The sequence below is a fragment of the Musca autumnalis genome, unplaced genomic scaffold (genome assembly GCF_047663935.1).
Source record: "Musca autumnalis isolate F117 unplaced genomic scaffold, ASM4766393v1 scaffold_3, whole genome shotgun sequence".
NCBI classification, from domain to species: domain Eukaryota; kingdom Metazoa; phylum Arthropoda; class Insecta; order Diptera; family Muscidae; genus Musca; species Musca autumnalis.
The window spans coordinates 7,822,084-7,835,911 of NW_027411866.1; the positions used below are offsets into that span (position 1 = coordinate 7,822,084).

Here is a 13,828-nt window from a genome sequence, read left to right on the forward strand (position 1 = left end):
AACTCTATATTGAATGTTGAACATACTTAAATTTTAAATGTATATTAAATATGCTTCAAAATTTAAATCTGAAAGCAACTACACCTAAAGGAAAATTGTGTGTAACTTTTCGGAGAGAAAAATAAGATATTTCGATACGTTGCAGTCTGATAAGTGCCTACAATGTCTTGACATGTGGCACGAATTGATTTCTAACATATATATTATCAGGTCTAGGCAAACTTAATGTACATACAATGCCATCTAGCATTGCGTAGCAACAACAGTGATGTGGGTGCAAGTGTTGGATAAGTTTAGCGATGGTGTTGCCAGAATAGCCAAACGATTCGGAATACATTCATGTTTACCGGTTAACGCATTTCTCACCTATTTGTCAATTTGAAAAAATTATATAAATTTCTCTGTTAATATGACAACGGGTTTCATACCCATCCTTTAGCTTCCTTCCTTGATGTTAATAATGAACTCTTGGCGTATCTATACTAAATATACCCCCTAAATAATAGACCTTTCCATTTAATGAGCGTTATTTTTTTTTTAAATTCCCACGTAACAGTATTGCTTCCTAAAACTTTAACCGATAACGTTGTAGTAGTCCTCCTTAACAACAATACCTTCTAAATAATTGTAATTTTGGATTTTTAAGTGGTTTAGTCACTTAAGCCAGTTTGGCATATCTAAAGAAATTCTAATTTCTAAAGATATAGAATTTAGTAATCTATTCATAGGACAGTCTGGACCTACATTCTTTAGGATTATCTTCTCTTGGCATGTTTTAAACAGACAGAACAACTTTTGAGGTCTTCTTTCGGCAACAAAAAACCTTTTGTGTACTTCCATGAACAACAGAAGACTTTTTGTAGTCTTTTTTTTTTTCTTCAGAACGACGACCTCTTGAGGTCTTCTATATGTTGATAATAAGACCTATAATCGATATAAGACCTCTAGAGGTATTCTGTAGACAACAGAATAACTCCCTCAACTCAATATATTCAATAGATAATAAAGATAAAACCTAGTAAGGACTTCCATAGGCAATATCTCGAGGCATTTTGTAAGATCTTCTATCAACAACAGAAAACTTATTGAGGTCTTTTGTAGTCAACAGAAGAGAAACGATTTCATGGTGTTCAAACAACTTCTACTGCGGATTTTATGAATGTACATGTGAAGTATGTTTGAAATATGCTTAGTAGAAAATATTATATCGTCTGCTCCGTCGGAAAAGGTCGTAAGTTCCTTTCAATAAATTTTTCAGGAGGTAAACATAAGTAAAGCAAGCCGAGCCTGGCTTAACAAAACGTTCCAACATAATAATTGCATCCAAATGGTTGTTGTTGCGTTCTAAAAATAAACACATCCAAAAAACTAGTACAGTTAAATGTGACTACATGTGGGAAATAATTGCAACTGTGTGGAAATAAAGTCCGCCCTGCAAAAAAACTCGTAAATGAATAAGATTGTTAGAGTTGGCAATGCCGTCTGCCTTAAAAAATCCGGTGTATTGAATTCCTAATTGCAAATTTGCAATAAATTCAGTATATATAGAAGGAAAAATTTAGGGTAGAGACATAGTCATATTGCCGCACAAAATACACCTGATGAGCGCTTCTCACAAAAGTGCGAAACATGTAGTGTAGTGGTTTGTGATGACAATTTCTCTGACAGTTTTTTCATTTACAAAAACCTTCTGATGAATCAGCTCGTCTCGAAAGAGAAAAATAACAAAAAGGAAGAAAAAACATTCCAGCGCTTTCTGTATTAAAGATTTTATTTTGGTGGTAAAGGCAGTATCCTTCGCTTATTTATTCCGCTTCAATACCTGTACTTTTTTTGATAAAATCCCGTCGCGTTTGGGAGATAATTGGATGTCTTTGGACTTACGACCTTTTCCTTGTACAGTTTTGTATTTATGTAGGGACTTACGACCTTTTCCTACAATTTACGGACGTTTTTAAAATAAAATATTTATACTTTACAAAACAATGCGGAAAGGGTATTATAAGTTTGTTTTGTCCAATATTCATGTAAAATCGCGAAGTATTCGTCGTAGACCTCCTCCCCTTGCCATTTTTTCATATCTTGACGAGATAAAGCGATTTAGCTATGTGTGTCCGTCCATACATTAACAATTGTAATAAATTTCCAGGCCTCAATTATGCACCGAACGTCACGAAATTTTGTGGAGAGGTCGGGTTCCGACCAGAAGTGATCCCATAAGATGTTGGTCATGATCGAAAGGTGTGAAATGGACCAAACCCACAATTTTTACTCGACTTTGTAGCTGTCCTGTAGATCGCAGTAATATTCCGATCGGAGCGAAATTTTAAAAATGATTTGAGTTTAAGGCAAATTATTAGCGGGTTTAATGGACCAAAACTTTGTGTGAAATCGTATATATATAAGACAATGTGTGTATGTTCCGCATAGACTCAAAAACGGCTGAACCATTATTATTTTTTTTTTTTTGAAAATTTCGGAAAATGTACAAGGAACAACCGAGATGAAAAAAGGCTTTATATTTTTTGAATCTCGTTATGTGAATAAATGTCCCTAGAGAAACCACAAATTACCAGTTGATAAAGTAGTAATATATACGACGGAAAAAACAGTAACAATTTTGATTTTTTTTACAAATTGTTCAATACATGAGGAAAATAGATTTCAAATGTAAATTTTCGTTGTAATATAAAACTTATCACATTTTTGTTCAAAAGTTTGGTCCACAGGCTTCGCCAAATATCATCCGATTATCATCCAAAGGTGTAGCGTAGTTCTTTACATTGTACATCAACCATGGATGACGTTAAACATTATATCTGAACTGCATTAGCTGTAGAATTCTTTTAAAGTATACATTTTCCTGCGGACTTACGACCTTTTCGTTCTCAAATTTGTACGTTTTTGGACTTACGACCTTTTCCGACAAGGGCAAAACGTATAGAAAAACGCGACGTACTACCATTTTCTTTGTATGATACCACGTGTTGCGATTTCCCAAAAAAGTGGACTTACGACCTTTTCCGACGGAACAGACGATATGAAATACCGCCCAAACAAAATTAAATAAGTATTTCAGGATTTCAGAATGTTCTGACGAATTGCTGAGCACATTATTTGGAAATTTTTGCGAAAGATTACTTGCTTTAACTCTCAATAGCTTATCTGCTACTGACCATAATTCCAGAAATTATGTAAACTTTCATATATTTGATCGATTTTGATGCGCTAGGTGCAGTTTTTCCTAGTTCTTCTGTTTGACTCGTAAGTTCTACTACTTTAGGACTACAATATTGCTTATTAGCTTATTGCTTATCATTAGTTTTTGAGATAAATCCCCAATAAGTGGAAAAAAGTGTAGTTTTAGCCCGGTTAAAATGAGGCTGTAAAATCCAAACCCGATCTAACAACACGAAACCCAACAAGGCTTTTTGTAGTCTCAATACGTTCTTTCAGAAAATGCCCATTAGAAGTTGTTTGCTCTAGAAGTACCCTACGGAGATTTGTCTATTCTCCATGCCATGTTTCAGTAAAAACAAGAACGTCCTGATTAAAATCGTAACCGTTAATAAAAAGTGATTATAACACAAGTGAGGATTGGTGTATACTGCCGGACGGACAAATTGTCTCAATGTGATCTTATCTGATAGTTACCATAACGTGTTAGAATGGAGATCACCCCTTGTGATCTTATCTGATGGTTATGTAACGCGTTAGAATGTAGATCACAAACTGAGCGATTTTATTGAATTTTGTTCTAGCTTAAGTACCAATCGTGAGAAGAAATAGTAGGGCGTAAATATATTAGTAATAGTTCACAGTTGCATAAAATGGTACATTAATGAGTTGTTTTACAAGAGTAGTAAAATAAATTATTTACATGGTTGCATTCTGTCAGTTAACTTTAAAATACAATGAATCAATCACAATGGGAAATTGGAATATTTACAAACTCACAATGACAAAGGCACAAAACTATGAAAATTGTTACTATTGAAATGTAGAGGGCATTAAAGTGTAATTATTGAAATATGGATTGCTTCAGTCTCCCCCTCTGATGCTGAAAGCGTCCCAATGAAGCATCAGAAATTACGGATTGTTGAACTTGTATTGTAACCTGCATCAGGATTGTTGCTTCTGCTTAGGATGGACTGAATCAGGAACAATCGGATCTTGAAACTGCTATTGTGGCAATAAGGCTGCAAAGACATACAATGGTAAAGATTGGACATCATGCAAATTTTTTTAAATTTTCATTTTCAAGCATAGAGGTCGTTTATGTATAACAGACAATTAACAGAAACAAAAGCGTACACCAATGTGAACTATGTTAAATATAACATAATTCATGCCACCATATTGTAACATCACATTATGTTAGACCACCAGCGCCATCTGCCGATGTATAGTAGCAATGGAAATGTCTTATCTTGTTATGTTATACATCTTTGAAGGCTGTAGTAATTGCATATAGATGGCGTTGAAGACTTTCTGAGGAACCTCCCCCTGGAGTAAAGGTGACTAACTAACGGTAGAGGTGGATGTATTTTGCCTCCCCCTGGAGTAAAACTGCATCGTACACGTACATTGTTGGTGATTCATCAACCTTCTTTTTCTCAACATGGTTCGCGGTTCATTTTGCAGGAGTAAAGATGAATAACTGACAACAGAGGTGGATGTATGTTTACTTCACCCTGGAGTAAAACTCATACATCGTACACGTACATAGTTATTGATTCATCAAGCTACTTTTCCAACAGGCATTTTCTTCTTGTGGGTCATCTTTGGATACGAATGCGGCAACTGATCGTTCCAAGAATTACGGTGTGCTATTGATTTTGTTGTTGTTGTCCTCGGCTATTACTCACAGATTATGGTTGGTGTGGTCGTGATACATGGCCACGAGTTGGGCGCCATTATAACTATCTGGTTTAGATTGTTCAGGAAAACACAAGTGAGGATTGTTGTATACTGCCTGACGGACAAATTGTCTCAATGTGATCTTATCTGATAGTTACCATAACGTATTAGAATGGAGATCACCCCTTGTGATCTTATCTGATGGTTATGTAACGCGTTAGAATGTAGATCACAAACTGAGCGATTTTATTGAATTTTGTTCTAGCTTAAGTACCAATCATGAGAAGAAATAGTAGGGCGTAAATATATTAGTAATAGTTCACAGTTGCATAAAATGGTACATTAATGAGTTGTTTTACAAGAGTAGTAGAATAAATTATTTACATGGTTGCATTCTGTCAGTTTACTTTAAAATACAATGAATCAATCATTGCTTCAAGATGATAATTTAGTATTTAAACCTCTAAAATTTTGATAAACTATATTAAAAGTATCGACGAAAGGTGCAGAAATTAGTTTTTGAAAATTGTGTCTGGTAGATAAGCGATGTTAGATCTTGGGATATCACGGTATATACACTCCCGATCATCTGAATAGGTTTGAAATTTTTTCTTTTAATATGTTAAGGTATCTTCTGATGTGTTCGTATTACAGATCGATACTATTTAGTTTTTGAGAGTCCTATACTATGCCAACATTCACAAGAAAAAACTTAACGGTGTTGCCATATTTTCGGAAAATTATAATAAACAAATGTACAAAACGTGTCCAATTTTTGCGATCATCAGAATAGATTTGAATCAAATAAAATTGATAAATTGTACTACCCATGCAAATATTGCGCAGTTTTTTGGCTAAGTTTAGTAAAATGGAACATTCTGATAAATCCTACAACAAATTCTCAACGTGGAAAAGCTACCAAGAACCTTCAGATAAAATCAAGAAATATTCCAACAAAACCGTTTTTTAAACCTGCTTTAAATGACTTTTTGATTTTCTTAGATCTCTTTTGAGCTTCGAACATTTTCAATAAGCAAATATCACGTGTTAGCCATATTACTAGGATCGATAGATTAGAAATGTCATTGAAAATAGTTGGTATTTGAGACCAAGCTTCATTTGTAACTATACTTACAGTACAAATTTAAGTATTGCCATTCTCACAAATCCGCCATAGTTGACCACATGTTTCATAAATATTCGAAAATTGGTCTGGAAGAATGTCTCTTCGACGACATTAACGTAGAAAATCGTTTGTTCCATTGAAGACCCTTACGAGGTCTTTGGTGTCAGATCTGTTATTAGTTTTTTTTAAGATAGGCAGATATGGGGATATAGGGAGATAGTAGACTAATGAAACGTGGTAGATGTTAAACAACAACTGGCTTTCCATATTCTACCATAAAATGTCAATTCTTAATCCAAGTAAATCCAAGTGGTAATGCTAAACAATGTTAGATGCCGCAGTGATATCGAAGTGAAATACAATTATTTATTATACAGAAAAAAAAACTAAAAAACGAAAAAGGAGCCCAACGCGATTCTATATAGTCAATTGTCTCAATGATTGAAATAAAATTATGTTTCCTTATTACAAAGAAAAAAAAACTATTTCTTACGAACACCCCTTAAGGGACAATAGAAACTTCTTTTATGTCCTGTCTTTTATGTCGTGCTATTCCTTGTTTTATGTCAATCATATTGTACCTCCTTTCTATCGCTGAGTCCAAACGGCGTGACTAACGATACGACTTGTAGAGAAGATTTACATGAAACAGGACTGAAGAATTCTCAAAAAAGCGGAGGGTTTTGTGCTGGTGGTACCCAATTCCACGAAATAGTGCTTCAAAAATCACGATTTGAATTAAATCGACTTTAAAATGGGGAGGATCTTTTGGCCTATTTCTTACGATTTCTGTGACATATCAACCAATATTTGCTGGATTTCAGCCCTAAAATAGTTCTCAATATGAGTTTGATATCAAATCAAAAATATTCAAGGATGCTGTTTGATTGAATTTTGGTTTTGAATTAGTTCAGAAATAGTATTTTTTAATAAGAATAATATGATGAGGCGGATTGTGCGTAATTATACCCTACACCACTATATGGGGAGGGTATTATAAGTTGGTTTTGGACAAAAAGTTTGTAACGCATCGAAATAATGGTCGCTACAGGTCGCAATTTTGATCGGATCGTCACGAAATTTTGGATGTTGATGGGGGTCCCGGAGGGGAAGAAGCCTATTGATTTTGGTGATGGTCGGATAATATTTAGGGGTCGGAATGGGCAAAAAACGTATGTGGATAAAAAGACAACGTTTTTTTCCAAAGCGAATATCTCAGCTTCTATATGGGGTATACCAAAAGCAAAACCTGACGATAAAAGAAGAAAATATCACCTTTCTAATGATGTAAAGTAGATTCTCGTAGATGATCAAACAACGAAGATATCACAATAGTCGCAAATAAAACCCAACTTTTCATTTTTGCGATTTTAATTATAATGACGATTATCACAGCTTTGGTTGGGGACTTTCCAAAAGCAAAGCCTGGCTATGAAAGTAGAAGATCCCATCTTTACAACGATGTAAACTAGGTCGGCGTAGGTGACCAAATAACGGAGATTTCGCAATAGTACGTAATACATCCCATTTTTCCAATTTTTTGGAAATCACGCTACAGGTCGCAATTTTGATCGGATCGTCACGAAATTTTGAGGGTTAATGGGGATCCTACAGAGAAAAAAGCCTATTGATTTTGGTGATGGTCGGATAATATTCAGGGGTCGGAATGGGATAAAACTTATTTGGAGAAAAAGTCAACGTTTTATTTCAAAGCGAATATCTCCCTTCTGTAGGAGGTATATCGAAAGCAATACCTGGCAAGAAAAGTAGAAAATATCACCTTTACAACGATGTGAAGTAGGTTGTCATAGGTGGTCAAACAACAGAGATATCGTAATAGTCGGTAACGCATCCCTTTTTCCATTTTTGTGCAATCACACTACGAAAATTTTATCGGATCCTCACGAAATTTTGGGGGTTGATGGGGGTCTAACAGAGAAAGAAGCCTATTGATGGTTGGCATACATCCCACTTTTCCATTTTTTATTTGGGTTGTGCTGTCGTTGCACTTAAATGCGTTTCAAAAAAATTGACCTGTGTTAATGAAGACATTCAGAGCAAAGGCGCTAAGCTATCCCAATTCTAATATTTTGAATTTTATTAGTCAAAAGCTTATGAACGGGGGTAGTGGTGTAGGGTATTACATAGTCGGCCCCGACCCGACTATAGCCTTGGCTCACTTGTTTCAAAGTAATTTAAAAAGTTGTCTTAACTATGGTTGTCTTAAAATGTTATATTCATTTTTGCTGGAAACGTCTTTGTTTTGGAAAATTTGTCAATGTTTCATGTAATACTCTAGCAAAACGATCACTCTCGAAATCATAAAAAAATTTATTTGTGCAGTACAAATAATTCAGAATATACATATCTACTCTAATTCATTACGGTCGTCTTTACTTTCAATTTTGTTCACTCTCTCTCACCGAAAAATTACACCTCTTTTTCTCTTTTTTTTCGAAAAAATCTTGCAAATAATAAAATATTTATTCAACACAATTTTATTTTTATGTTTCAAATCTTCTTTGATGGATAATTCTACACGAAACCACTCCCTATTTTGTAGTTAATTGTTAACAAATTTATTCCATTAGCCAATCCCACAACCCAGGATGGGGACGTTCGCTGTCGGCGGGGGAGCCCCACCAGAAAACGCACTCGATGCTTTGTTAGATGAATTGAAAACCTTTTCAAAGCCTCTAATAGCCAATAATGAGGTAAATGCGAAAGAAGTTTGCGTCAAATGAAATTGATATTAATGTATGACTGAATTTTATTTACAGAACCGACCCGATGATTCCACTTCTGATGACAGTACCCCTCTGGTACAAAGCACTGTTACCACACAAATTTCCCAGGCACATTTGTATAATCAAAACGAAGCAAACATGGCCAATTGCATTAACGAATTAACCGGCAATAATGTGGCCGCCGTCAACTCATCACCCAACGCCGTCGCCACCGCCAACAAACCCATTGCAGTTCCCCTTATAACAGCCTCAAATGTCTCCAGCCTAAGGCGTTTGCATTCTATGCCCACCCAATGTGAGGGTGATATTATACCCATACCCATTATGCGTACAGTTGTGGCTAAGCCACCGGTACCCGAACGTAATGCTGAGTTGATTATGAAAGTGGGAAAACGTATACCGCCACCACCACCACCGCGCACAAGTTCGCGTAGTCCCTTAGCCAGTCCCACAAGTCCAAATGTACCACAAATTATGCCAACGGTCAATGAAACGGAGAGTAAGGACACAAATGCCACTGGCTCGGTTGCCTCCACTGCCGGCGTGGACAGTGGCGGCGAAACATCAAGCGGCAACGAATCTGGTAACGATAGCATGCAACGCCAAGTAGCCTTGGAAATGCGCCACCAAGAGTTACTCAAAAAACAAAAGGTCTTACAGGAACAATATCAACGTTTGCAACAAATGAGCAAAATGCCCTCGGTTGATATAGCCACAGCAGCAGCTGCAGGAGTAGCAGCAACTGGGCCAGTACCGTTGCAAAAAATGGGCAGTGAATCGAATATACAACAGAAAATAAGTTTAACTTTAACGCCAGCGGGTAGTGACAATGGCAATAGTTCTACGGGTGCAGCAACTACGACTGTTCCCGGTAATGGTCCCACTCCATTAGTGGTGGCCAATGATAAAAAGGTTTTAAATAGAGCAAATTCAACTAATGGTGGTACGGTCAATAACTCCATAACTAATACAAGCAGCAGCAGCAGTGGCTCCACTAGCACAACCACCACCAAACAGGTCTATGAAACGGAAATCCTTTAACATAAAGCAAAATTAACCTGGAATGAAACCGCCATAGATATCTGAATGAGAAGCAAAAAAAAAATAAATTAAATAAATAAAAACAAGAACGTATAAACGAAATCGAACGAATTGACAAGGGAATCGAAATGTTAAACACTCCCCTATCAAAAAAACTAAACCCAAACTGAACTCCCCCCAAAAACAAGAGGAAATTAAAACAAAACGACAACGGACTTTCTTAGCAAAGATTAAAAACTTAAAAAAAATAATTGTTATAAATAATTTAAAAATTTTTTGTTAAATTTATTTTGAAAAATTTAATAATATATAGGTGCACATTTAATAAAATATTTAATATAAAAATATTTAAAAAACTATATTTTAAAATTTTTTAATTTTTAAATTTTTGGAAAATAATTTAAAATGAATGGCAACTTCGGGAAGTTTGAAAAATATAAATGTGCGTGTGTGTTTTAAATGAAAAGTGTTAATTAAATTTCTGATTATGTTTAATTAAACATTTTGATAAAAATCAAATTTTATATAAAGAAATGGATACATATATGAAAGTTAACATATTGTGCACTCAAGTTTTTTGAACAACCAACAAAAGAAAAAGATGAAGAGAAGGGAAACAGAAATCTTTAATGAAACAGTATTAAGGAAGCAAAATATAGAAAAATAAGAAGAAAAAACAATTCAAAAATTAATCACCAGGACATAACAAATTCATCATTCAAAATGTTATAGTTTTTTTATAACTTCTTTATTTATGGGACATTTTAACCAAGGATACTTTTTCTATAGATAAATGTCATCAGTAATAAATTGTCTACATATATGGCAAATATGGCTGATCATATTTTTCTATACCACATGTTCCATACGACTTCAATTTCCGTGATAAAAACTTTTATCTCACCACGTCCTTCGTCATTGATAGCATCTAAAATTTTTCCTCAAAAAAAAAAAAAAAAAAAAAACGTAATGGATTTGAAAAAACATCGGTTATACCCCCCATTTAAGACGAGTAGTTATACACACACCACATATAGGTAATATACATTGAACAAACATATATTTTAATGAAAATGAAACATATTAACAAAATAAAATATGAAAACCCCTCAAAAATATATATAAAACAATTATTTTATAAACCAACTAAAAAACAAAATCAAATATTCCCCCCTCCCAAATTAAGAAAAAAACCAAACAAATAATTTTTTTCTTATTTAGGCACGGGAAGTGAGACTGATAGTAATATATTGTATCTCATGCGAAAACAAAATTATACAATGAAGCAAAAAAATATTATGAAAAAATAAACTAAACCAGGCTTATATTCGTATACATAACCCCTCTCTCATAACCATCAAAAATTAGTTAATTTTTTAAATAAGAAGAAAAAGAAAGTTATGGCTAGAAAACAATTCTCACTCACTGTTCACAACACTACTCCCAAAGAGGTAAATGGATAAACAATTATGGAAAGAAAATGCTATCTCCTTTTGTGTAATGTATTTAACAAAATATATACTAACATTAAAAAAAATAAATCATAAATGCAACTAAGAAAAAAAGTTAAACATTTATTAAATCATAATAAAAACCAAACAAAAAATAGTCAAATAATGCAAAAAAAAAAAACAAAGACGTAAACAAATATTCCTTAAGAATTTACACATACAATTTTTTTGTTAAAGCAATTTTATATATTTAGACAAATCAATCAAACATTCACCAAATAAATGTATTTCAAAAATAAGAAAAGGGATAATTAAAAGATGTTCAATTTATTCAATTTATTTTATTATTTAGATAATATTTACAATATATTTTTACAAATTTGAGTTTAAGGTTCACCATTTTTCTACTTAAAAATAACAACATATTTTCTGAATGGAGATGGATATGAAATTGTGTATAATTAAAAGCTTATGCTTGGTTTACATTTGTCGTCATTTCGTGATTTCGAAGGCGTTTCGTGATTTCACGCGGAATCAAGCAAAATTTATCATGATTTCGCATACAAAAATGAAATCATCTCATTTCGTGATTTCAGCAAAATCGACATCGAAATCACAGTACACATGATATACAACCCTGAGTTTGCCTAAAAAAGTACCAAAAGTTGCAACACTTTTCACGCATCACAATAAACAAGGTAGATGGTAAATTGCTGCAACAAAAAAATTAGTATCAAAATTTGTAAACAATGTGAAAAAATATTAAATTACTAAGTTACAATGCTATTTTTCATTGTGTTCCCGTACTTTTTTAATGGTAATATTAGAAAAAAGAGCGAATTGTCAAAAATTGCTTCGGCATACAAATTTCTTAAAAAATGCGGGAAGGGAAAAATGACGAAAATTGCAAAAACTCTAGCATAAATGTCAAAATCAACGTATCAGATATCGTGTTTAGATGCCAATGAACATGCTGATAGTTTCTACTAGCTTTTTTGTATCAAAATTTATTATGATATCTCATTTTTTATTTTTTCATTTATTAGTACTATACACAATTAATACGATATATAGATAACTAGCTGAACCCGGTGCGCTTTGCTGCCCCGACTATAATGGAATGCATAATTATATAAACGTTTTTAATATTTTAACGAATAAATAAAGGAGATATGAAGGCGTTATATAGCTATTCAGGGTTGTTATGAAGCTACAATGGAAAGCCTTTCCGCCTATAAGTATTCCTAATGATTTTGATATATCATAATAAAACATAAATCTTAAGAAGTCTCTCAAAGATATGATACTTAATTGCTGTAGCCTTGGTCAAATTCTTCCCAACTATAAATACTTCTGTAAATAATGATGACTTTTACTGACTGCTAAGTCTTCAAAATTTCATTGAAATTGAACATACGCAACAAAAACATTAAATCGACCGAAAATATATATGGGTAGCTATAATCCTATATGAACCGCTCTCGATATAATTTATTTTTAGACCAAATCCCGTCTTACATTCACATTTTGTGCATAAAATACGGAAAATCAGCCGAAAATATATATGGGAGCTATATTCTAATCTAAACCGATTTCGGTATAATTTGTCCCATTTATTTCTAGAACGAATTGCGTCACGCTTTCCAAATTTCAGTGAAATTGGACATATGTAGTGTGTACAAATCTGAACCGGATTCGATAGAATTTGGCACATTTATATTTAGAACAAATTCCGTCAGACATCCCAAATTTCAGCGACATTGGACACATATAGCGTGTTTAGAGCATTAAATACAGAAAATCGGACTAAAATATAGATAGGAGCAATATCCAAATCTGAACCGATTTCGATATGATTTGGCACATTTATGTCTAGACCAAATCCCGTTACGCATTCCAAATTTCACAGAAATTGGACACAAATAGCGAGTTTGGTTCATAAAATACAGGAAATCGGCCGAAAATATATACAGGAGCTATATCCAAATCTGAACCGATTTCGATATAATTTGGCACATTAATTTCTAGACCAAGTTCTGTAACACATTCCAAATTTCAGCGAAATTGGACATATATAACGTGCTTGGTGCATAAACTACAGAAAATCGGCCGAAAATATATATGGGAACTATATTCAAATATGAACCGATCTCTATATAAGTTAGCACATTTATTTCTGGAACAAATTCCGCCAGACCCTCCAAATTTCAGCGAAATTGAAAATATACAGCGTGTTTGATGCATAAAATGTGGAAAATCGGCCGAAAATATATATTGGAGCTATATTCAAATCTGAACCGTTTTCGATATAATTCGGCACATTTATGCCTAGACCAAATTCCGTTACACATTCCAAATTTCAGCGAAATTGGACATATATAGCGTGCTTGGTGCATAAAATACAGGAAATCGGCGAAAATATATATGGGAGCTATATTCTAATCTGAACCGATATCTATATAATTTAGCACGTTTATTTCTAGAACAAATTCCGTCAGACCCTCCAAATTTCAGCGAAATTGGACATATATAGCGTGTTTGGTGCATCAAATGCGGAAAATCGGCCGAAAATATATATGGGAGCTATACCCAAAACTGAACCG

General features: G+C 33.8%; 1 protein-coding gene across 10 annotated transcripts in view; it reads left to right on the forward strand.

Annotated features, from left to right (window-relative positions):
• Window positions 1-9,958, forward strand: part of LOC141396363 (coiled-coil domain-containing protein CG32809) — a 117,755-nt gene extending 107,797 nt beyond the window's left edge. For all 10 annotated transcript variants that reach the window (XM_073971764.1, XM_073971765.1, XM_073971763.1 and 7 more), the window contains 2 exons: window positions 8,578-8,700; window positions 8,767-9,958. In XM_073971764.1, the coding sequence (XP_073827865.1) occupies window positions 8,578-8,700; window positions 8,767-9,774 (1,131 nt within the window). In that variant the 3' untranslated portion in view covers window positions 9,775-9,958. The remainder of the gene's footprint in view (window positions 1-8,577; window positions 8,701-8,766) is intronic.
• The last annotated feature ends 3,870 nt before the right edge of the window (window positions 9,959-13,828 follow it).